This window comes from Neodiprion pinetum, chromosome 6 (genome assembly GCF_021155775.2).
Source record: "Neodiprion pinetum isolate iyNeoPine1 chromosome 6, iyNeoPine1.2, whole genome shotgun sequence".
NCBI lineage: Eukaryota > Metazoa > Arthropoda > Insecta > Hymenoptera > Diprionidae > Neodiprion > Neodiprion pinetum.
In genome coordinates, this window is record NC_060237.1 from 5,077,755 (window position 1) to 5,103,823 (window position 26,069).

The following is a 26,069-nucleotide window of genomic DNA, read 5'->3' on the forward strand; positions in this document are numbered from 1 at the left end:
ATTCTCGTGTTTTCTGTTCTGTTTTAATTTTTCGAAGCTTCTTTGTTCGCGACAAAAATCTCCCGAGATCGTCTTGGTAAAATTTTACAAATACGAATAAAAACGCATTTTTGTAAATGCAGGTCAACAAATGCTCGTCAACATTTGCATATGCGCATTATAACTATACTGTGATATAAAGTTTCTTGAATGTTTGAAATTTGTGGGAATCTGGTTAGAGAACAAAATGAGCCCCAAACATTAGACTCGGCTAAGAAATTAGCAATTGCGTGGATTCGAATTTTCTCTGCGGATGTTTCGCTTCTATCGAACAGTACGGACGTTATTTCATTCGTGTTTTCCACGATTGGCGCAAATTATACAATTACCAGACTTTCCTCAGAAGGTGTTTTTTTTTTTTTTTGTTTTAATCTATCCAAACTTTTGATACGGACGGTCCAACGAATTCATGTAACCTTAAATCGATTTGAAAATCAGTCTGCGGAGTAGGCGTACTGATCCGAGTTTAACTTTCGAAAAATAAATATCGCGTGACTGGTATTCAGATGAATTTAAATGACTAGCCAGATGTTGATCAACGATGATTATCTCGATCGAAAATAAGGAGGATCAAAAATTTGCATTACGGACAGGCTATAATGAAATGGTTTTAATAAATCACAAAAGCTCTGACTCTCGATTAATTCTCTGATCGAAATGGCCAGGTAACGTTGAGATAAATATCAAAACCACCGCCTAAGACTGCGGGTAAAATAAATCGACAACAAAAAAAAAAAAATAAAACAAAAAAACGTGACAGGGTTTTAGCCCCCCTCCCCCCGATAGCCCAGGACGAGGGCGACAGTCGCGGCGCGGTGAAAGGTAGTGTTTTGGAATCGGTATCGAATCCCAGCGTGAAGTCCAGGTCTTAAATGTTTTCCCATGCATGCTTGCACGTATTCACGCCGATTCGATGGTATATGTGGCCCCGGATTGCAGAAGGGGCTTCCGCAAGATCCAATGGGAGGGCGAGTCGGACATACCTCGAAGCTATATATACGGGGAATAATATCTGGTCACCTAGACAGTTGGTGCCATCATCTAGTGCGGCATTAGTGAGAAGGGAAGATTGGATTAACCCGATTAAGCATTAGTCGTTTGCTGGGAGAGCGTAAATCGGAATTTCATATCCAGAGGGAATTCCCATTTTTTTTTTCTTTTACCATTGAAACGTAAGTCGTCGATAAGCGAAATTTTATTTTTATTCCTTTCTCTATCTTCGAGTATTTCGAAGTGTCGTAACTGTGATCAAACAATGCTGCATGTGTCATTGTTCCTTTAGATCACAGTCATTCACGATGTATAATTGTCTTGTAACTATTGCGATAATTCAATGTTGATGCAAGAATGAATTTTATTTGAAACCTTATCTGACTAAAAAAAAATACAAGTGGAACGAAAGAATAGATTTATCGTTCGCATAATGAGAAAATGTGGTATTGACAGCCATGATCAAACTAAATATTTACTCGCGCAATATTTTCTTGTAATTCCAACAATATCCAAACCGTTATTGTACATCGATATCCATCTGTTTTTTTATTTTTTATTATAAATTATTAGTAACCGTAACAAAAGAACATTATTCCGTGTAATCTCGCACTCGAAACGCTACGAAGTTTGCATATGGAAGAAATCGCGCTACCAGTTGCAATCATATGAAGATTGAGTGAGAGTAGAGTCCCCGAATAAGGCTGCGACGAGCTCGGATGCAGTGCGAAAATTCCGCAGGATTTCCGGTATTTGCGAAATCAACTGCAGCAACGACTCACCGGAGTTTCTCTCTGCGAGTTTATAGCCTGTCAGGAAGAATTGGTTTTTTATCGAGATATCACCAGTGAGCGCCGATTAAGACAAACGTACATTAACATACCGCATGCATGATCGTATAACAGAAATAACTGGCTCGTCAAGTTTCTACGCGTTCAAATCTGCACGACACAAGCGCGCAACCTGCGTCAATATGCATATTTCAACAGACCGGAATAATTGAAACTTTATGAATATCAATTTATGATCGAAATCACCACCGGTTCGATTACTTCGACCTAATTAACATTTTATTTAATTTTTTTTTTTTTTTTTTTTTTTATTACATACAAAACAATCAGGATGTTGATTTAAAAATACGTTTCACTCGAAAAATTTAATTACAATGCAGGTGTTAGGAATTGGTATTCATTTGTCATACGAAACCGGAAATCGTAGATATCTGTCCACGCACTAATGTTAAAAAAATATCTGTAAACAATCACAAATCATATCGTATCTAATAAAAGAAAACGATTCCTTCGAGACGACAATAAAATTTTCTTATCAATTCACAATCATGATTTCATAATTATGTAATTGCATTCGTTACTCTTCTACTTTAATTCTCTTATGCCATTTAGGCGCACAATACGTTACGTATAGGAAAAAATTGTGATAGTCGATTATGCTCAAAAACAAGAAAAAAATTAATGGTGAAGCTTTCCGTTGGTAGAAATCTATCTAGGTTTTTCCATAATTTTGCGATGCCGTCCAGGGTGCGAAAATTGATACGATTACTTTACACCAGGAAAAACCATCCCAAATATGAACAAAAACTTGTCAGAAAAATTACAATCAATTTTCTGTAAAAATACTGCATCAATTTTTTTAACAAATCAGTATTTACGGAGTATCAAGCTCCGTAACAAGAAATCACACTTCACTCATTTTTTGTCAAGATCCTGAATATTTTCCCACTTAGTTTCTAGATAATTTCCCACACCCAGGATTCTTTGATTCTAATTAGAATGATAAAAAAAAAAAAAAAATACGCGATTCGAAATTAAACGATTACGAACGAGTCACCGTGTAGATGGAATGCAAAACGGGCGCATAATAAAACGTAGCTCGATGCGTACGGTAAACCGTGGTTTCGGTTTTGTTTGAACGATCGTCTTCACTTTCAATGCCGTAAGCTTGACCTTTCGTTTTTTATGCAAACAACTACGGCAGACCGCAGAATCTCATTAGCAAATATGCATACCTATTCATTCAATTTCATTAATTTCCTGCGGAATTTAATTTGTCAGATGAAGATGAACTCGTCGTTGCGAGTTTCCCTCGTCCTGGGAATGACGATGATTTTCGTCGGTGTGGCAAACGGCTGGGGTTCGAACCTCGGCCACGCTGCCCTCCTCGAACGATTCTCATGGAACATCCTGGACTTTGCATATCCTGACGAGCTCAGCAGACAGCTCGCAATAGCGAGGGGTGAATACGTTCCCGAAAACGCCCTTCCCGTAGGTATCGAGATATGGAAGAACAAGCTGTTCGTCACGGTGCCAAGGTGGAAAGACGGTGAGTGCTTCACCTGCATAAGGACTTCACTTCCATCGTAAAAAAATTGATCTATGGTAAAAACTGGTCTTGCGTACGTTCCGCGAGTTCATTCATCGCCAGTCGCGAAGAGAAATCAGGTTCCTATCATTGAGTTGTATTGTAGGCGCGTGTATAACAAATTTGCTGCTGCGTGTTTTACTACGTTTACTATGCCAAATACGGAACGGGACGACTCGAGTTCTGTCCACCAGCAAGTTTCGTTTTGTAGTAACATTTTTCTGCAGCAATGAGATAAGACCGATAGCTGGATGTGAATATAACCAGTAATTTGGAGCTGCTTGGTTTTGCAAAAAAAAAAAAATTAAGAAAAATTTATCGAAGTAACTTCGTCGTCTGAATAGAATTAAAAATTCACCATCGTATCGACTTATCGAGAAAATCATTTGAAATTCTAAATACCTGCAGCTTCCGAGATCGCGCAAGGAATTACAATCAACTGCAAACAGTGCAAATTGTGTAGAAATTTGAATTCTAAAATTAGATTCAAGCGATGTATGTCTTGAAAAACTTCATAAAATTTTACTTCCGAAATCGTAATCAAATATCCCGGTAATTTCTACACAGGTATGCATGGCAGGTAACCAAAGTGTTAAACGAGATGAAAGATCGCGGTTTTACGCAAATTTAGTTGAAAAATCGTGATGATCATTAGAGTGCAGAATATATTTCCATAAATTAGACTGCGATTCGGTACTTAAAATATCAATCTACAGACCTTTTCATTATAAGCGGAAAGACACACGAATGTAAGATCCAGGCGTTAAGATAAGCGTCGATAGGAATGAAGAAACTTCGTTTATAATAACAAGATTCCGCTAAGCACGTGATAAAAATCACACGACGAATGACGACTCGAATTCTCTCTGGACTTTCACGCGTACGATATTGCACAAGACTTTCCATCTCGGTGGAAACTGAAATTAGGTTCTCCAAGCGGGCGATCACCTGCGTTGGACCAGTCTAGGCAAATATAAAGCCCTCGTTGTCCATCTTAAAAGGCACAGGAAGCCCGATCTTGGTTCCCGTCTGGGCAGCTTCCGGTTCCTTCTCTCTCTCTCTCTTTCTCTTTTAATTCTGACCGAAAAAAAACAAATAAAATAAAAAATACCAGGACGAACCGAAAGCGCCGAAAATTTCCTGCCCCAAGGAACAATATTCGTCCGCTTCGCCGATATTCGCAATGGTTTTTTGGCATTTTTTTTTCATCTTGTTTCTCTCTCCTCTTTTCATATTCGTGATTCTTACTCGCTACCCCTTTTCTCTTCTTATATTTCTTGTTTATTTATTATTTTCTCAGCCATCGTTTGGCGCGCGCCAGTCCGCATTATTTAAAAGTACGCTGACAATGCGAGGCGGCACGCCTATATGTCGAGGGGTACTTCTTGTACCATCTAGAACAAGATTTCGGCCGGTTTCTCAGGGGGCTTTTGTCTTTTCACTCGTTCGGAACGTTGAGAGAGAGACAGAGAGAGAGAGAGAGAAATAGAAAGGGAAAGAGGAGGTTGTGTTTTTTATTATTACCATTATTATTATGCAATGCTCCGAACCCCGGGATGTCATTCATCCGCGTTTAACGTCAGGTTAAACCAGACTCAGCCTCCCCACAGTTTCTACAGAGCAACGAAAAATCGTTCGTTGAACCGCGATTCTTCTCCCTCTGCCTCCGCCTTCTCAATCTTCCGTTTCCTTAGTACCCGCGAAACAATTAAAGGGAAATAATTCCGGCGAGGAGACAAGTGCCGATTATTTTTGAGAGCCCTGATAGTTGTGCGTTATGCATATGTATGTACGTATACCTGTATATCCATATCGTACCACAGGCTACATCAATGTCGAAATCGTATTTTCATCTCCCGCTGCTACGTTAGAAGAAAAAAATTTCACCGGTGCAAAGTTTTTATCGAAGAATCGTGGCACCCATAAGGAAAGTCGTAAAATTCTAACCGTTCTATCTGATCCGCTGAGAAATTACCATATTGTATTTTATTGATCGTATTATGGACGTTTTCGAATTCGATGAACGATTCACACGTGTTGTGCATAAATATATACTTCTGATAAGTTTACGATGGTGTCGATTATCGGGGGGCCAAACCTTTCTTTTTTAATAACACTTTGGACAACATCTGCGAAGTAGAGAAGATTGTTTATCATACACGCGACGTGTATAAAAGGGATGAGAGAAAGATCTAGCCGTACGTGAATATGTCCGCATCACACGTTATACACGGTCAGAATTATAGTTCAACTTACGGGATTTCTCAAGCTGATTTCAAACCTGAATAAATCGCCTCATTCTTACATTTCCTTATAAGCGTCAGGCATAAATTCTCAGCGTTTCAATTCACCGCGAATCGCGTATATATGCGATCAGCCGAGTTTTCTCCTTGCATAAACACGATACTCCCGCCGGAATAACCGCGGCGGTAACTTTGACATATACAGTGAACTACACGGAATGACATGCACCGTGCGATATCTTGTAAAACGGAATGGGACTAATCAAGGTTCTTAAAGTCGCCCTGCCGTAATTACCTGACCCGTAGTTTATAATGCTTTTCTTGCTTTCGTTCAACGAGACACCGAGCTGCTTGCACGTCCATTACGTCCATTCCATGTCCGCGATTGCATGTCGCGGTCTCTAACAGAATGCAGTTCAGATTCACGCGAAGCGTTGCCCGTTTCAGCGAATGGAGAAATTTGCGTCACTTTCATTCTTTAACGAGAAATATGCCGATCGGAAACTATATACGGTCGTCGGCTAATGGGCCGTAAGTTTTACGGTCCCCAAATTTAACAAGCATGCAATTTATATGATCTTGTTGTCCGGGCAAGTAGTTGAGATACTCGATGCAAGCGAGATTGTTTGTCTTCCACATTTCGACCGGTTGATCGGTAATCAGTCCTCGTCAATTTATTACCACGACTGTGTTCAGCGTATTTTTTCATACCGATACGTGACCGTGAATTTTTAATACGATCGCATACGCGCTACGTTACGTAGATACAAAATGAGTCGGCGGGTGGCTTACTGAATAAAAAAAATTTCTACGGTACAGGTCGGCGAAACGATTGATTTACTCGCTACGGGTCGGTCGTAAGTTATGCGCTTTCTGATCGCAAAATGTCAAGCCCCGGTTATGAGATAGATGAATTCCCCACAGGTTCCCAGAATAATTAACGAGATTGTCTTAACGAGCCGCTCGGTATTTTTATAATTAAATCGATATATTGGCGTCGGTTGTAAGAAAGAAGCTGTGTATACGGTTCATTATAATCAGTCACCTTTGCTATAAATACGATGGATATTAACGAACCTTGTAATAATTTTCCGGTTCGCTTTCAGGATTAGTGATCAATTATAATTGCAAACTTGACAAGAAAAGAGAAAACGTGCAGCGCGAGCTGTAAATTTCTCGATTCTCCATCTCAATCTCAGCTACTCCTTTTTCCACGTCAATTATACCTTCGTCTTTCTACATCGAGTCGTGAGAAAAATTGAATGATAGATCATAAACGGTTGCCGTTTCATAATGACCTAATCTTACGTAGAAACCTTGACATATTATAACCGCGAACGAAACTGGTACCTACCATAGTCGTATAATTATTCGGGTACTGGGATTAGCCATAATTACAGGAAAGTACCTGGGTTAGTTATTTACTAATTGTGCGGATGATAATTATACCTGAATCGCATCGACGCGCAAGACTCGCGTTAGAAATCGTGTAACTCAAAACGGAAACCATGCTTACAGGAATCCCCGCGACACTGAACTACGTATCTCTCGATGCGAACTTGGGTGGATCTCCAAAATTAACGCCGTACCCGAACTGGGCACAAAATGAAGCCGGCAATTGCGGACAAGGTCTGACGACAGTTTACAGGTAAACACGAATGCAGCATTACATTTTTACGAAGTATCGAAGGGTTGAAAATAATTCGGAACGCTCCGATCATCGACTCGTTAATACCTAAGAATTTATCCTGCTCATGACATTACCGATATGCTCCAGAATCCACGCTGACAAATGCGACAGACTTTGGGTCCTGGACACGGGAACCATCGGGATCGGAAACACGACGGTCCAGGCGTGTCCCTACACTCTGAACGTCTTCGATCTGACGACCGACAAACTGATTAGAGAGTACAAGCTTCGACCAGAGGATACCAACCAGGTGATTAGCCGCCATTTGTTTAACAATGGTTCTTTTGATAGAAACAGTTATCGTGTTCTCTAGTTTTCAAGTCTAGAGTACAACCATTTTCCGATCAACGTTTCAAAAGATCTTCTAAAAGAATGTACGGTTTTCGATGATCTTGGTCTCAACGAACGCGGTGCTTACGTACCTATATAATTTTTTGACAATCACAAGCCATTCCCGAGTTACCGACATCTTCAATTTAAAAAACCGACAGACCAATTCAAACGAAGTTTAGTTCTCGATTGGTCTTGCTTCTCGGAACCAAAGGGATTCTTTTTTTTTTATTTTACGTAAAATCGAGGAACCAACCCTGCAGAATTTTCCTTCACGTTAATGGACGGTGTTTAAAATTTTCCCCGCAGAACACGTTCATAGCAAACATCGCTGTGGACCTTGGAAAGGGTGGATGCAACGACGCCTACGCGTACATGTCGGATGAGCTGGGCTACGGTTTGATAGTGTACTCATGGAGCGATCACAAGTCCTGGCGACTGACCCACAGCTACTTCATGCCGGACCCGTTGACCGGGGACTTCAACATCGGAGGTCTGAACTTCCAGTGGGGAGAAGAGGGCATATTCGGGATGAGTCTCTCACCCCTGGGAGTCGACGGATATCGCACCTTGTTCTTCCACCCGCTTAGCAGCAACCGGGAATTCGCTGTCTCGACGCGGATCCTGAGGGACGAAAAGCTGGCCGAGGACAGTTACCACGAGTTCGATGTCCTGCCGGAGCGAGGACCGCTCGGACACTGCACGGCGTCGGTGATGGACGACACTGGACTCCAGTTCTACAACCTGATCGACCGCAACGCCGTCGGTTGTTGGAACTCTCGTCTACCTTACACCCCGGCGAATCAGGCGATAGTCGCCAAGCACGACGAGGCGATAATTTTCCCGGCTGACGTCAAGGTGCGAACGATGGCCCCTCATTTTCCCCGATAATCCGCGCGGACTTTGACCTCGACTTTGTCTATTCCGCAGGTTCACGAAGGCCTCTTGTGGTTCATCTCTGACCGTATGCCGAACTTCCTTATCTCCAAGCTAAACTACCGAGACGTAAACTTCCGGATCTTTACGGTAGGAGTGGAGGAAGCGATCGCGGGAACGGTGTGCGAAGATCCGTCACTCAAGTTCTCGGGGAACCAGATATGGTGGAGACGCTGAGTGTTTTTTAAAGTCTGCCGAGTATCTCGAAACGAGACCTGATCAAGAAGCTAGCTCATTACAGACGAATAACAAACGGACCGGACGCAGTTTTAAGACAGAGAAAAAAAAAAAATCTAAATCCATTCCCGGCGCAATTATAATCTCATCATACCTCTCATCTATGTTCATTCACGCTCTCATTAGGTGAAAAACGGAAACGAAAGTTTCTCCGTCGTCGATAAAAATTTACCGAAATTATCGTAAGCCATTCGTTTCACCGTTTCACTATTGCTGTTTTAAATCCGGTTGAGTAACGGCCAGTTTGCATCGTGGACCCGTATATCATGTCTATATCGAACCCACGCACTTAAGACCCGCGTGTTATAACCACTTATCGTTACGCAATGGTCATCGGCAGGCTTTAACTTGAGCCTGGCTCCGAATGTAGGATCGTTCGACTTTGGTACTTATGATAACGAGGATAACTTACCCACTAGTTTCACTTATACGTCGCTAACCATACGATATTTATGTTGATTAGATATATAAGTGCATGTATATGCGAGCGTATAATCGATCTCGTTACCTTCCTGTATATAATGCTTCACCTTCAGATTAAACGAAGAGTGTTTTCATTTCCATGTACAGATGATTTTCACTTCGTATACGAGAAATCTATATCGTCTAGGTTCGACTTGGTACCAATTTTTTCACCAAATCTTGACCAATTATAATATCAAGGTGTAAATTATAGCCATCGTACTCTCTACCATAGAATCTGTAACTCCTCGCCAAGGCCGGTTATTATGGGCAAGCCATTCATAACCGTTACACAGAGTCGAATCCTAACGTAACACGTGTGTAGATAATTATACATACGCCGAGGTCTCTTTGTCTCGAATGGAAAGTGAAATCCGTCCCGCGAATCCGAGTCTATCGCGTCGATTCCAAGGAGAACGGACCAAAAAAAGTAACACACATTCATTTACGAATAGGAACTCAGTTAGGTAAGTGAACGTAATTTTGTAATCGGAAAAAATGTTAAATATGTGGAAAGTGAAGGAAAAAAAAAAAAAATCAGGAATAAGATCGAAAAGATTTACCGTAGCTCTTCTGCGAAATCTCCGCGTTTATGTGTCGCGGACGTAATTCTGTTCGACCGCGAGATTTCATCTACGAAGAAACGCGTGTTAATTTTGTTAAAGAAGATAAAAAAAAAAAAAGAAATATCTCAACGCGCCCTTTCACTCGATCTTCTCTAAAGAATAATTTTAAACAAAGGTATCTAACTTTGATCCAAAAATTACCCGATTAGTCTGCAACTTTTTTTGCTACAGGCCCTTAACACCGACGTTACCAACTTGCAGGTGTCACGAAAGCGGTAGTATTGGAAAAGAAAAAGGTAGGTTAGAGGGTGAATTGCGTAGGCGGTGTTCGCCACCCCGAAGAATGATGGATCAGAGCGAGAGCGGCGCGAGCGGATCTGAGTATCGATCAAAGACCGATCTCGATTTAATGCCAGGTTAGGGGGGCCGAAAAGCGTCTGCAGCTCCCGACGATCGTCTCGATATGTACTGACGCACGTGAATACGGATCTAGGTGTATATTTAGCCGTAACGATAACGAGGCAGCAGCTTTATCGGGCAATACCTCACCGAAAATATCCTGACAAAATCTAATAAATAATGCATGAACGAGCGGCGTAGGTTGGTTTTTTTTTTCACCACGGCCGAGAAACACCCGTAATAACACCCTGTATTCCCCTTTGGAGGCTGGCTAGGACACGCCGAGTCGGGTTGGCGATGGTCAGGCCGATCATCGTCGATTCCTCCCCCGCCTTTTTACCATCTAGACGCATAGCTCCCGGTGATCGGCGCCGAAAATCGACCCAGAAATCGGACCGGTACCTACTTAAGGCTTCTCGGCCGATTTTATCGCGGGTTCCAGAGGCGATCGGAGCTGCCGCGAACTCCCTCGTCCATCCCCCGCCTCCGTCTTTTCGGGGGAGTAAACTGACCGCCGGTACAACGACGGTGGGCCACGCGTCTCAATATAAATCCTCCTCACTCGGGGTCTGACATTAGAAGGTAAATTCGTCCCTAATTTTTGGCCCGCATTCACAGCGTTAGAGCCGTTTTGGCGTGAATTTATAGGTTGAGGAATCACGCCGATCGCGTGCTCAATAATTTCAAGCCTTGTTTCGATAATTTCGAAGTTAGTTGGAAAACGCGGCACCTCGAGGCGAATAATTCAACGTCACGTTATAGTCGAGTACAAGCTTGCGACGTCCGTTGTATTCGGTGAAAATCTGGCCCGAGAAACTTGGACGGATAACGGAAACGATGAAAGAGAAAAACTTTTCACATGATCGCCAGAGGAGTGCAAGTTGCGTTGGATATTTTAAAACTTCTCGTCAAGGTGATGACTGATCGCTGTAAATACAATCCTACAAATGAATTTCGATCGCGGGCAAAAGAGAAACTAAAATTAATACGCCTGCCAACACACTGTAACAATATAACGACGGAGATGCGTCAAGTTTCACTTGCCTAATGGTTACGATGAGCAGACAAAAATCACAGCAGCCGAAATTTGCTCGAGGCGAATCGCACGTGTAACAGAATTTGTACCGTAAGTAGTCCAGCGAAAAACGCGTGTTTATAAGTATAACGAGAAGACGTGGGTTAGCGATTAGAGAGCAAGTGGAACGATGATACGTGTGAGTTAGAGATTTATTACACCTGTTGCGAGCGTGGATTGCCAAGAGGTGTATTTTCGAAATGAATTAGAATAGCCTTCTCCTTCTACGTAATACAAACATACGACTACGTGTAGATTCACTCGCAACCGTTCGTATCGGAAGGGAAAGGGATCTTAAATTAGACGAAAGGAAACCCGCGTTGGCCGGTTGAAGCGGCAATTCGTAGCGTATAATCATCGCTCCCAAATCCACGTGCGCTCCAGACTATTGGCCAATTTTTCTTTCCCTCCATCCTTTCCCTTTTCGTTTTAGTTTCATATTTCTTTTTTTTTTTTTTTTTTTTTTTATTTCATACCGTAATTAACCTCTGGGCGAAGCCACGCTTAAAGTTTTACGATCGATGTTATGACTCGCGATTCTAGCTCTCCGTGGGATAATCGTTTCTAACCGTGATGTTACTTTACCCCGATTTTACGACCAGCCAGCCGTAGGTACGAGCTTAACCAGCCTTCGTGGCTTCTGCATTCAAAAGACATGCGCAAATTCAGCTGCCACAATCAGGTTCAAAGTGCGATTCGACCGAAGGATACGAAATTCTTCCAGCTGCGATCTAAAGCTTTCAGATATTCGTTATAAATATAGATTAAAGAGCGTAAAAAATTTTATCAGAGATTATAAAAATATAATACCACATTATGCCTTCACGTTATAATCACCGGAGACCCAAATCATGAATTTTTTCCAAGGATCTCGCTAATTCCAGGCCAGGATTACGATGTAAAATATAAAATATGAACATCTTCCATGAAATTTCAGCCGCGAGAGGATTAATGAAATTTTTACAGAAATTAACCCCCACCACGTTTTTTTTTTTTTATGCATATATAGAAAGTTTCAAGTTGGGAGCCATAGAAAAAAAGCCAGGTACCAAAAGGTTGCCGTAAATTTTCAACGATAAAGTTCTACACGTCGAGCCTGCTTCGGCACGAGGGCGCAAAACCGTCTATTATACCAATTAAAATGAGTTACCCAGTCATAAGCCGGGGCAACGTATTATATTATACGTATTCTGAGAGAGGATACAGGACCTTGCGTGGCTAAAGGACTCGCCAAACTCCAAGGTCGTAGGATAGCTGCCAACTACTGTGAATTCTATTTTGCAACTTGCGTAAGTGTTGCATACCGCAGATAAAAAATGTCTGATAACAATTTCCAAAATATTCATTAACATGACACATTTTTATGCTATCTTCAACTTTTTCGGTGAACTGCGAATATCAGCAGTTCGTGCACTTAAAACATGAATGAAAATTCGGGGTGACGAACTATACTGTTTTCTAAGTTGGATATAAAAAATTTACGATCGAATTTATTTACTCTCGAGTCACGATTTTTGATTTGAAAATCAAAATAAGAAATAATACAAATTGATTTATCGTACAGTCCAACCGAATCAAAATTCCCAATGCTGAACAACGGCAGGTTTCAGATGAAGATCATGCCTAAATTCGTGCTACTTTTCAGGACGAGATTGCAGATCTACTGAGAAACTATGCAGCTTGAATTCATTGGTCGATTGAAACTGGTTGGATCAAGACAACCCGCATAAAAAGATCGCGAAACGATATCGGCAAATCAGTAATAAAAAAACATTGTAGTTTTGTTTAAAATGGCAACTGAATAAATCCAAATGGTTATTTCCTCAGTTCAGCAGGAGTTCATATCAATTCATCGTATAATACGAGAAATAATTTACTGATCATAAGTCAATTGGTACAATAAAAATTTCGGATGAAAATCACGATGCGTTGATATCAGCGTTACAAAAGCGACTCAAGTTCTTTTTCGAGTGATCACGAATCTTGACTGCACAAGTCCAATTTCGTCCTCTGATCCTTCTCGATGCGCAGACACCGTCTCCGTCATCCAGGCATAGAATTCACCGCGTCTCAGGAAGTCACCGCAGGGTAGTTTTCACCAACGGATGAGCCCAAGATCACCTCGAAAATCATGAGTCGCATTTTGTACCGATGATATCAGCGATCGTGAGCCTATCGGTAACGAATCCTCTTTGTTGAACCCTTTTCCTCGTGGAAGATCGAGATCCTGATCCTGATCCAGACGCAGAGCGGTTCCTCTCCCATCCTCTCCTCGTCCATCCAGTCAACGACGACAGCACCAAAGGGAAGTAAACTTACCATAATTCCTGAATACCGCAGATTGGGCCGATCGGATCGTGATTCGTGGTCATCGGTGTTATTCGTTCCGAGGCTTTCAGTACCAGATAATTTTCACCCATGTAATTCTTAATTTACAAATTTATCAGGATCCCACTGAACTGAGCAAATCACAATTCTTTTGTACAAACTATTTTTTGACTCTTTATGTCACCTGCATATAATTTAACTCTGTGAATCGAGATTGAATCTGAAAAATTACAATTTCATTCCAAGCAGATACTGTTATCGTACCTCAAATTTTTTTGGAATGAAATGAGTAAAATTGGAAAGAGGAAACGAAATCAAAAACTTCAAATTTGAACCGTAGGCGAACAATAAAGTCTCGTTCAAGTTACGAAGACAAGGTGGCGTAGGTTCTCTGCGTCTAAAATACGCGTGAAAAATTATTGAAACATTTAAAGTAAATATCAGTCATGGGCACGGCAGTGTTCCTACAACCTCGGTCTTGTCCTCCCTGCACAACGTCGCCGGGCTGATGTGACAGGCGGCTACCACACCGACCACAGAAATATCAACCAACATTTTTGCCGATTGTTGAGTAACGGAATCGAGTTACCCTCGCTTCTGTGAGTTGTATTTATCTGCAGGTGCTGCTGCAGGCGGCCAGATAACGAATCAGCCATAGAGGTTACTACGATCAAATCGCCCAGAAATAATAATAATCCAAAAACAACACATATGAAATTTAATTTTACTTAATTTCATTAGATTTAAGTTAATGTGATTCGATTTTTTCACAACTTTATTGACAATGTTTTTCTTTTTTTTTTTTAATGCGTTATTTTTGGATTGGGTTATTTTTACACGTGTAGAAACTTCAAAGAATCAATTTCTTCCCCTTATAAAACGTTAGTGTAATATCTTAAGAAAATCTTAATATAATTTGTTACACATTTTCTCAACATTTTTCCCTAGGGATTATCCTTCGATAATCTTTCGATCGTGCTTTCTTAATTTCAAATAGAAATTTTTCGTAAACAATTCACACACGATTTTCATAAGCGTGTCATTCCGCCAATTTTTGATATTTTTAAACCGAGTTAAGTGCAATTCCAGCGTTATTCTATCAACTTTTGAAATAAAAATAGGGTTTTTATTTCAGATGATTAGGACGAACGTTAGACTGCACGATGTGAGACAACGTACTTCAAGACGTTTCGAGGTGAACGAGAACAATAAACAGAAAAAAAAAAATTCTCTTCGCTAATAAAAGATGAAATATAATCATATGGAAATATCAAAAGTGTAGAGTAACTCCTTCCTTGTGAAGAAAAAACTCCTAAAAATCGCATAATTTTAGGCCTTCTGCAAATAGCGTTTAAAAACGGGCTAAAAAATCAAAGACCAAAGGTTCGAGATGTCGTGACAGATTGTTTCAATCAATCGACAAAAAACTTACAGACTAACAATAAGCAGTATTTGCCAAAGTTTTGATTCAGTGCCAATTATAAAGCTGCAGTGATCCGAACGACCAAGAAACACGCGAAATATCATATTTCGATAAAAAGAGAAAGAAAATCAATCATACCGATCTCCGCCATGATGAAAATCCCCTGCGTTGAAATCGACGCGTCACAGCTTTGCATTCAGACCGTAGATTCTGCTGTTTGAAAAATCACCAAATTGCAGGGCTACGATCGTGGCTCCGTCTCCGTAAAATTTGTCTCTTCATTACTGTGAAAAGAAGAGAAACAAAAATTTATTTGGATGCTTGAAATATTCGGAATTACGTGTATAGCAGTTTACAATCAAAGAATCGACAAGTAGGAAAACTGCCGGAGTGATGAATGAAAATAACCGATTGAATTGAACGAAGATTTGACCGTTGGGAAAAATTTCCCTGATTAAGTTCTCCATGTGTATTTATAAATAAGTCAGCTTCAAGCTTTGTAGGTACATCCCATGAATTCGATAAAGTATTGCCCACATATTATAGGTGAGCGGAATATTACCACGTCGCGGATAATGAGATGATATTGAAGACGATAAATCTTCGGAGACGTCCGGCTAAGGTGGAAAATAGCTTTGGAAATCCTTTACCGTGGATTTATTTATACATTTATCCCGAAGAAAATGTTTCCGCTTTTATTATCCGTATCGATTGGTTACTCGCGATATTGAGGGAGCTATATCTATACATATACAATATATACCTATATATATTAAGCCTGAAATCCTGAAACGTCAAATCGTTTCGCAAAAATTCATAAGCTGGCTCAATTCACCGTATATTTTTAATTTTTGACTGTGTGCGAGATATCGGGCTAGATTTGGTCACGTGAGGCTGGCCAGGATTGCCAGTACCCGAAAATTCAAAATCCGCATGTACGGAGCTGCTGAGACCAAGCGAGCCAAAAGACGATTAGTCGGTCACCAACCACCTATCCGAAAGGACCGCACCATTTCTTATATCTTACACACAAACTGATTATCCCGTTGCCGAGTAGTCTGGAGGACAGGAGATATTCGTGATCAAGAAGAAGGAACCTGGCCTACAAAGAAGACCCCGGGGTTCCCAGTAGCTCTGTGTTGTTTTGTTTTGTCCCTTTTATTATTTATACATATTTATTTCGTTCTTTTTTTTGGTTCCGTTCTTTTTAATTCTCTTTTGTGACGCCTATTGGCTCATTTTATCTTTTATGACCTTAAGCCCGGCCATTTTTTTGTCGTTAGATTTTAGTTATACACGGATCGGCCATTGTAAATTTATTTATTAATTTATTCTGTCCTTCTATTTTCTGTCCCTGCTATATCTTTTGTTACGACTTTTAGCGTTCTTTTCGATTTTACAATCGGACACGCCCACTTTAGAAAGATAAGTTTACCTTTTTCTGTTTTTGTAGTGTATGTTTTTCAATAATAAATAAAACGAGGTGGCTATTTTAACTTTAGGTACGACCCGCTTACAAAATTTATAATTACTGATAGAAGATCATAAAGAATCATTACATAAATGGCGCCCAACTAGATGGCCAGAAAGGAAAATAGCCGTACCTCAAAATTTGAACCTATTAAATTATAGACATATAGATATAAGTTCTAATGTTAAATGGTTTTAACTAGGTTGGAAAAACAAAGGAGTCAGGCGAACGTTGAAAAAGGTGGAATGTCGACAGGTACGCAAACTGAAAATTTGAACACAGAGGTCATGCCAGATAACGCGTCACTTGGTAGTAGTCAATCGAATCGTGTTGATGAGTTGGCTGAGTCAGCACACGACCAAATCAGGAGTTTACAACAACAGATTATGGACCTAGTCGCAAGGTTGGATAGATTGGGTCGAGCTACGGTAGAAGCATCGGCACCAGCATTACCACAGGCAGGTGGGGGTGAGTGTTCTTCGCGTTCGCACGTAAACAATATTGAAATTAAGCTCCCGCAATTCTCTGATGAAAATGCATATCATCCAACGGAATTTCTATCGGATATTGAAAGGTGGTTCACGCTTAAACAAATTCATGAAGATTCAAAATTACCTATAGTAGAAACAGCGTTAAAAAGCAGAGCGAAGCTATGGTATCAGGCGAATAAAATGCAATTTGGCAGCTACATTCAATTTCGAAGAGCTTTTTTAGAAGAATTTTTTGGTATCGAGACGCGAGTTAAATTAAAGGCAAAGTGGTCGTCATCGCGCTATTCACCAGCAGAGGGATCATTAAGCACCTATTACTATAAGCAAATGAAAGCTGCAAACTACTTCGAGCCTCGTTTGGATAGATATGAAATGAACTATATTATTGTAAAACAGTTCCCCCCGAATATTCAAATGGCTTTGGCGAGTGTCGATTATAATAATTCAAAAAGAGTTGCCCAAGTTTTATCTTCGTTAGATGCTGTAGAGGAGGACAAAGATAATAAGCGCGATCGTCACAATACGACTTCACAGCGAGAAGTGCGGGCAATACAACAAAACGATCCGTCAACGTCACACGCGCATCCGTCAAACTACCGTAGTACCAAATCAAAACAAGTAAGGAACTCGACAATGCCGCGGTATCCCGAGTATCGACAATCGAATTACGATAATAGCCAGTTTCGAGGTGGGCCAACAAGCGTTGATCAAGTAGATTTTTCAATTCCCCCGCCAACGTACGCAAACGGATTTTCACCCGAAAATCGTAATTTAAACTAAGCCATGACTCGCATCGTTATGGTCCGTATGTGGGTCAGAATATTCAAACCATTGTTGAGGACCTGAGTTTTGATATAACGAATGAGGTGAAGGATTCTCTGGATACATCACCACAGAAACACCGTGACACATGTCCACATGTGGAATGTAAATTTAACGAAGAAAAAATTGTTGCGCTTTTAGATTCAGGCAGTCAAGTAACCTGCATTGCAGAAAGCACTTTTGAATGGCTGAAAGAGCGTGCCAAATTTGATGAATTACCGATGAGTAATGTTTCTATTTGCCCCGCTTTTGGAAGAAAACCTCTAACAATAAAAAAACAAGTTTTCACGAATGTCCAGATAGGTGATCGTGAGTTTTTTACCATTTTTATTGTTGTTCCAAGACTGGTATATCCTGTCATTTTAGGATCAGACTGGTTATCTGAGAATGGTTTTGTACTTGATTTTTATAAAAAGAAGATATATTGTAGTGATACTTGTCTAGGCGATCTGTACGCAGGTTTCGGTCGATCCTCGGCGGACAAGTTGTGTGTTAGTGTTAGGATAAATTCTCCAACGTGTAATGGGATCCCACTGGAGTACGGAAATACCGGTCAGAATGATTCCCAATTTTGTAATGATACTAAACATGTTGATAATTATGTAACCATTTGTCAGGAAAACTTAAATGGAAGGATCACAAATCCTGATCCCATTGAAAATTTTTGCCAAGTTGTTTCCTGTAACCTAGAGAATAAAACTTGTACTAACGTAGCTCAACCCTCTGAGACGCGAGTCGATCACTTCACGGACCGTCCGCGTCGTGAAGACTCGCTGATCGTACCAGATGGGTTACGCTCTGTGCAAAATCTTGTCGAATCTTCCGACTTCGGTCAATCGAATGATGAAACTGATTTGGAAGGTGACATAGAGAATGATTCGGTCTCTACCATGATAGATGCCGTTTTGTCTAATCATTGTTCTTATGTATCGGCAACTGAGCTGATTGAAAATAGTTTGCATAATGTAAATGTGTGTAAGATAAACATTATTAGAGATAAGTATAATAGTAATCACATTGATGGGTATCCCCGTACTACCGCCATTATGGGGGATAAAGAAAAAATGAACGCGCGAACGGTAGAACATGCGTCATCAAACTATTTATCACAGAATATCTCTGATGTCGTACGTCATACCAACCGTTCAGAAAGCGAATCATTTCAACAACGTCAATCCAATTCCGAAGACCACAATTTTTTTACCGAGGCGCGACGGATCGTGCAAATGCTAACCTGTCTAACGGAGACGCAGAGATCAAGGTTACTCGATGTATTGATTCACAATCGCAGGGCATTCTCTGATAAAGCAGGGTGCACTCGAATTTACGAGCATAAAATTGACGTCAGGCCACATAAAACATTTGTACACCGAACCTATCCGGTTCCGCTAGCTCACCGACCTGCAGTCAATGCAGAAATTCAAAAAATGTTACAGGACGGTATAATAGAATTGTCAAACAGCCCATATTGTAGTCCGATGAGAATAGTCTCCAAGAAGCTCGGTGGCATACGCATTTGTCTCGACGCGCGTTTCATTAATGATATCATTTTAGCCGACAACGAGAGTCCGCCGCCTATAGAGGAGCTGCTAAATAAATACGAGGGCGTTAAAGTAATTTCTACCACGGATTTGACTACCGGATACTGGCAGATACCGCTCGAGGAAGAATCGAGAAAATATACTGCTTTTTTGTATAACGGGACGCTCTATCAATTTTGTCGAGTCCCTTTCGGCCTAAAAACAGCCGGGAGCGGGTTTATGCGCGCGCTACGAATTGCATTACGAAACGATTTCGATTCGTCGGTGACGTGTTACGTTGACGATTTGCTGATAACTTCCTCATCTTTTGATGAACACATTGATCATTTGGATAAATTATTTACGCGTTTAATGCTCTGTGGGTTTACCTTAAAATTGAACAAAACGTTATTTTTTAGGGATACGGTACCTTTTCTCGGCTTCATACTTTCGCCAAGCGGGATCAGACCAGCTCCAGAAAAACTTGCCGTTATAGAAAACTTTCCAAAACCTGTGGATAGAAAACAGCTACGAGGATTCATAGGCGTATGCACGTTCTATCGACGTTTTACGGTCAAGCATGCCGAAAAAATAACTCCATTCAGAGATTTGCTTAGCGAGCGCAAGCCATGGATCTGGAAACCCGAACATGATATAGCTTTTCAGAATCTGAAAGATAGTTTCCTAGACTCAGTAACTCTACAGCATTACTTGCCTGATATCCCGTTTCGAATACAAACTGACGCCAGTGATCTGGGCATTAGTGCGATCCTTTATCAAATCGATTCAGACGGTAATCATCGAATAATTTCGCTCATTAGTAAATGCTTAACTCCAGCCGAGACTCGATATACCACTACCGAGAAAGAGCTCCTGGCTATAATGTACGCGCTACTCAAATTTCGAATTTATCTCTTGGGGACGCAATTCCACATTATAACCGATCATAAGGCCCTCACGTTCATAAAAACATGTAAATTTCAGACCCAGCGCATTTCAAGATGGGTTCTGTTGCTTAATCAATACACCTTTCGAATGGGGCATTGTAAAGGAGTCGATAACATCGTCGCCGATTTTTTTAGCCGAAATTTCCCGGATCGTGTAGACCATTCCGATGCCGAAAAGATAATAATCGCATCCCTGCGCGACAATTTTCATGATCTCGATGCAAAGGGTGCTATATGTATCATATCAGCACTCGAAAGTGTAAAAACAGATAAAAATTTTAGCAAGATGTTCAGAAACCTACGACAATTACAGGATAAAGACGAGAGGTTGCTAGGTCATATACGATCAATTGAGCGAGGTGAACGAACACCTAACTACATCATTTGGAATAATATTTTGTTTACCAAAACTAAAGCGGAGTCAAGATGGAAAATTGCCCTTCCCGAAGTTTTAGCTACTGAGCTCAGCATGAGTATTCATCAACAATATGGTCACGTCGGAGTGTACAAAACCTATCAGGAAATTTGTCGATATTATTTGTGGAAAGGAATGAGACGTGATATCAAAAGGTGTGTGATTTCATGCGACCTGTGCCAGCGGGTAAAGCCTCTTAGTTATGCCATGGAGGGAACCTATCAATTAGTCGAATCAAGCGGGCCGAATGATTTGATTTCTGTCGATTTTTATGGGCCCTTACCGAGATCTCGAGGTGGAGTGCAGTATATCTTTGTAATAATCGATGTTTTTTCAAAATTGGTGACGCCTTATGCCCTTAAACGAGCTACAACTAAAGCATGTGTGAATAGATTGCTTAATGATTACATTGTGAAATATGGAAAACCGAAACGAGTCTTGTCAGATAACGGTTCGCAATTCGCATCACCAATGTGGAAAAATCAATTAGAATTAAATAATATGCAGGTGATTAAATCGTCTATCCGACATCCAAAATCTAACCCCGTGGAAAGAACGATGAGAGAACTGGGTCGTTTCTTTCGGACATATTGTAGTGAGACGCATACCAAATGGGCGTGCTTGTTACCTGATATACGTAAATGGCTAAATCTGACGGTGCATTCCGTCACTGGGTTCACACCGTATGAGTTGCATTTTGGAAAAAATCCAGCTAGTAAGATTGCAGAGATTGTGAACTTTCCACCTTCTACCGAAACTCCCCATCGATTCAAAATCATGCAAGCGACCGAAAGGATCCGTAAAGCGCATGCAAGTCGTGGAAAACAACAAAAAGTAACCTCGCGCGTTGTGTTACAGAAAGGAGACTTAGTACTGTTGAAAATCCCTTATCCCTCTGATGCTGTAGCCTGCAAAACGCACAAATTTTTTCATATTTATCATGGTCCATTCGTGATCACTAAAATATTTGAGAACAACGCCTTTCAATTATCGCAGGTAGAGAATCCGGATAAAGTTCAAGGGATCTATAATAGATGTAGCTTAAGAAAATACGTGCAACTCGAGGAATGCTAACCTTCCGCGTGCTGTGCCGGTTTTGCGGTGTGCATTTTGTAGTCGGTGCAAAGACCGACAGTTTTATTCTTTTGTTTTATTAGCAACCATTGTGTTCACATCTTCAGCTTGCGAGCCGCCTACGGTTTCCTATTAATTTTAAGTTAAGGAACTTGTTGAGTTGTAAAATAATGCTATTGTAAGAAAAATGTCATTTTACTATGTTAAGTTTAAGAAAAGGGTGTCAAGTGTTTGTCTAAATGTTCCCCCAATTTCCACATGTTTTATGTACCCATGTATCTCCGTGCACCGAAGCACCAGCGGCCTTTACGAAACTCCACGCAACGACGGAAAGAGTGATCCAGATGCTGCCCGTTTTCTTCATAACCTTTACGACTGCTGCAACGAAAAAAGGCATCCCTTCTAACCAAAACGTCACCATCTGTATGGGGGATTGTGTGCGAGATATCGGGCTAGATTTGGTCACGTGAGGCTGGCCAGGATTGCCAGTACCCGAAAATTCAAAATCCGCATGTACGGAGCTGCTGAGACCAAGCGAGCCAAAAGACGATTAGTCGGTCACCAACCACCTATCCGAAAGGACCGCACCATTTCTTATATCTTACACACAAACTGATTATCCCGTTGCCGAGTAGTCTGGAGGACAGGAGATATTCGTGATCAAGAAGAAGGAACCTGGCCTACAAAGAAGACCCCGGGGTTCCCAGTAGCTCTGTGTTGTTTTGTTTTGTCCCTTTTATTATTTATACATATTTATTTCGTTCTTTTTTTTGGTTCCGTTCTTTTTAATTCTCTTTTGTGACGCCTATTGGCTCATTTTATCTTTTATGACCTTAAGCCCGGCCATTTTTTTGTCGTTAGATTTTAGTTATACACGGATCGGCCATTGTAAATTTATTTATTAATTTATTCTGTCCTTCTATTTTCTGTCCCTGCTATATCTTTTGTTACGACTTTTAGCGTTCTTTTCGATTTTACAATCGGACACGCCCACTTTAGAAAGATAAGTTTACCTTTTTCTGTTTTTGTAGTGTATGTTTTTCAATAATAAATAAAACGAGGTGGCTATTTTAACTTTAGGTACGACCCGCTTACAAAATTTATAATTACTGATAGAAGATCATAAAGAATCATTACAACTGTTTCCCTCTTTGGTTCGTGTATTCAGCTCTTCCTTTTTGAGTAATTATTTTCATAAATCTGGGAGTGCCATGTTGAGCCGTTGCTTTACTTGTTTTACTTTTCTTTTTTTTTTCACCTTTTTTTCCACGGTTTTATTTAATCTTCCAGATAAAATTGCCTGGGTGTGTATGTAATACATATTGTATGGAACTTGAAGCAGAGCGGTTAACGCTTTCCGCGCACCTAAGAACTTGCCAACACTGGTAATTGCACGTTTCCTTTTTTTGTTTTGTTTCCTAAGTTTTTTTTTTTTTTTTTTTCTTTTTTTTTTCTACCTTTTTGCCAGACTCCCTCGCGTCTGCGGCAGATAGGCACGTATAAAAAGTACAAGCGTGTGGAAAATCCGCTTCTGCTCTCTTCCACCGTCTTGACGAACATCGAGGGATGGCAAACGCTTAATGGATAAACGATAATTTCCACCGTCACTATAAATTCTTTCCGTCCTGATTCCAACTCCAATTTGAATCAGCGCACGCGAACCTTCGTCGTTCCGGTCTCAATATCTCGCTATTATCCCTACCCCGTTATCTATTTTTTTTTCTTTTTTCTTATTTGCTCCTCCTTTCCCGACATCAAATCGAATATTTAACGTGTCAATATATATATGTACATATTACAATCTATCCCAGTATCGCCTGATATTAACCCGGTATCGATCAGTCTTCGAAATTTATTTCACGAGAGAAATGCTTGTAGATATAGACGCATGTTGTAATATATCACAAGACAGCGTCACGATCAGTCTCGTACTCGAATCGTCTTCATTGTCCGTTAGGCGAACCTGCCGGAGAAAAGAGGATTGAAAGTGATTGAGTTTTGTCAAAGAAAATGAACGCGGACTTACAAGTAGCTCTGAGAAAGTTTGAAATAAGTAATTGCCAAGTTTTTCTTATTCGGGTTCGCGGAACGAGCTGTCGAAATCAACGCCACGATACGCCGAACGGATTCCGAAGGGTCGCGGGGGTTTTTCTCGATAATTCGACTGTCCCCGGGATTTCTGGAAATAACGGAAAGTCCGTTTACCGAATTCCTTGGCGCAAAGCTCACCCTGAAAACTTCAAGTGTGTATGAGATTGAAGAGCGTATCTAGGACGGCCACGGGAACGGCGGTCAGGTCAAGTATAAACTGAGAAAGTTTCGGTACCTGGATCTCCGAGGGTACGTAACGAGTCCTGGGGCCCTACAATCTCGGCGGCAACTACCCGTCCGAAACTCGCCACCGTAATTTCTGTCTTCCATCCGACCGTCGTCGCAGCTTCGCCCCGTAGAGAATTACAAAGCAACCCGCGCGCTTGCAGCCCAACCGACGACACTTTAATTCCGAACTAAAACCTACGCGCGACCTTATAAGTAGAAGTTGAATATCGCGCGGGGTGCAAAAAAAAAAAAAAAAAAAAATATCCCCCAAGCTTATCGGGATTTTGACTGTTTTTCTAAAAATATATAATCCACGCTTCTAATACCTTATACTCGTCCCATTTCTTATACGACTTTCGTCCAAGTTCAAGCCGCAATCGTGCCGGGGATTATTTCTGATGCGGGGATCAAGGAAAATCGGTAGCCGCGGACTCGAATTAGCGACGAAACCGAAACTCGAGTCGAAGAAGTAGCAATTGTTTTGTAAAAAATAAAATGGAACAGAAATATTCATTATCAAAAACGATAATGAAAAACCCCGAGCAGCTGGAAACGATCAGCTGAAGTAGCGAGAACGAGGATTGCGAAATAGTTTGGAGGAGTGAAACGTAATTGATCAATTACCGCTAGTCGAATAGTAAATGGTTTCTGGGTAATTGACAGGCATCTGCAAGGTGTGCGTGCAGTTATATTAAGTACCGTTTCTTGGGCTGCTTCGGGAGGATTTTCAACGAAGCTCCGAGGGGTCGAAAGCGATTTATATCCGTCTGCACGTCTTTTTACACTTTGGCAAAACACTATGTTAATATACTTGACAGCGTACAGTCAGCCTGGTATACTTACATAAATAAATATATGTATATGGATTGTGTCGTCTGCTACATCTCGATTTATTGTCAACTCAGACCTATAACGTTGGTTTATTACCGTGTCGAGGGAGGCGCGTTTCGCATGCGAAATCTTCGCCAATCAACCTTCGAAATACTCTCTGATATTGGGAAGTTGGATTCTGATATTAAGACTCGAATAAAACTTCCACGAAGTAAACTCGTGCATCGGGCGTGTGTACAGAACGGATGAAGAAATTTCGAAAATGACTAGAATTAAGAAGTGAAACGGCATCTTCCATAATCTCTCATCTTGCATAATTGTTTTTTTACCATAACGCCAAAAAATAGTCCACTTATTAATTACTATGAATTATTAATACTATCTTGCTCGTGAATAAATTCGCCACTAATGGCCTGAAACTTTTTTTTCCTTCTCTTCTCTAATGTTCAATTTACTGTGTTCCGGTTCACACGTAAATGAATTACATCGTCTATTCAGTTAAATTACCACTGTTACAGAATAAGGGGGAGGGGGTAGTGAAAAAAAAAAGAAGAAAATTGAGAAGAGAGGAACAGACTGATGATTAAAAATTTACTACAGTAATTAAGGTCGTTGGTAAAGGGTCGATCGAACCGAAATTTATAGCTTCAGTTAATTTTCAAGCTCATTGCCCTTCTTGAATTTTTATTTTTCTTCCGTTTTTTAGACACAGAAAACTGAGCTCGTCGAACGTACAAAGATGAAAGAGAGAGACGTGAAAGAATCTCGCATAATTTCTCGAAATAATTAGTCTATAATTGATGTACCGCGTATCAGAGGTTCCTATATAGGCTGACAAAAAGCGGCAAAAAAGCTCGCCTCTTTCGACTCCGTTATCACTTAGAGCGTACTCGAGGAATGAAAAAACGGCATTTCAACTTTGCGATTTAAAAGGGCGAGGCGCAGTTGCCATAGTAAGCGTGCCCTATCTCGGAAAAATTCGGCGGCGACGTTTTCGCGTAACCCTAATCGACTCGAACCCTGCCTGCAATATTCACGTCCCTCTCGAAAGAATTGATCGATCGGTATCTACCCGGTAATAC

General features: G+C 40.8%; 2 protein-coding genes across 3 annotated transcripts in view; one reads left to right on the forward strand and one right to left on the reverse strand.

Annotated features, from left to right (window-relative positions):
• The window catches only part of LOC124222580 (achaete-scute complex protein T8), a 137,468-nt gene that overhangs the window by 106,856 nt on the left and 4,543 nt on the right, over positions 1-26,069 (reverse strand). For both annotated transcript variants that reach the window (XM_046633762.1, XM_046633761.2), the window contains one exon: positions 15,236-15,381. The gene's annotated coding sequence lies outside the window, so the exon portion shown is untranslated. The remainder of the gene's footprint in view (positions 1-15,235; positions 15,382-26,069) is intronic.
• Positions 1,054-9,407, forward strand: Y-y (yellow-y). Its single transcript, XM_046633754.2, has 6 exons — positions 1,054-1,211; positions 3,102-3,369; positions 7,170-7,299; positions 7,429-7,591; positions 7,981-8,529; positions 8,602-9,407. The coding sequence occupies exons 2-6, from the start codon at positions 3,102-3,104 to the stop codon at positions 8,782-8,784; spliced, it is 1,293 nt and encodes a 430-aa protein (XP_046489710.1). The 5' UTR covers positions 1,054-1,211; the 3' UTR covers positions 8,785-9,407.

Coding starts and splice junctions, on each gene's coding strand:
- Y-y (XM_046633754.2), top strand. CDS start 3,102: ATGAAGATGAACTCGTCGTTGCGAGTTTCCCTCGTCCTGGGAATGACG. Junction 3,370..7,169: donor GGTGCCAAGGTGGAAAGACG/GTGAGTGCTTCA, acceptor CCATGCTTACAG/GAATCCCCGCGACACTGAAC. Junction 7,300..7,428: donor GGTCTGACGACAGTTTACAG/GTAAACACGAAT, acceptor GATATGCTCCAG/AATCCACGCTGACAAATGCG.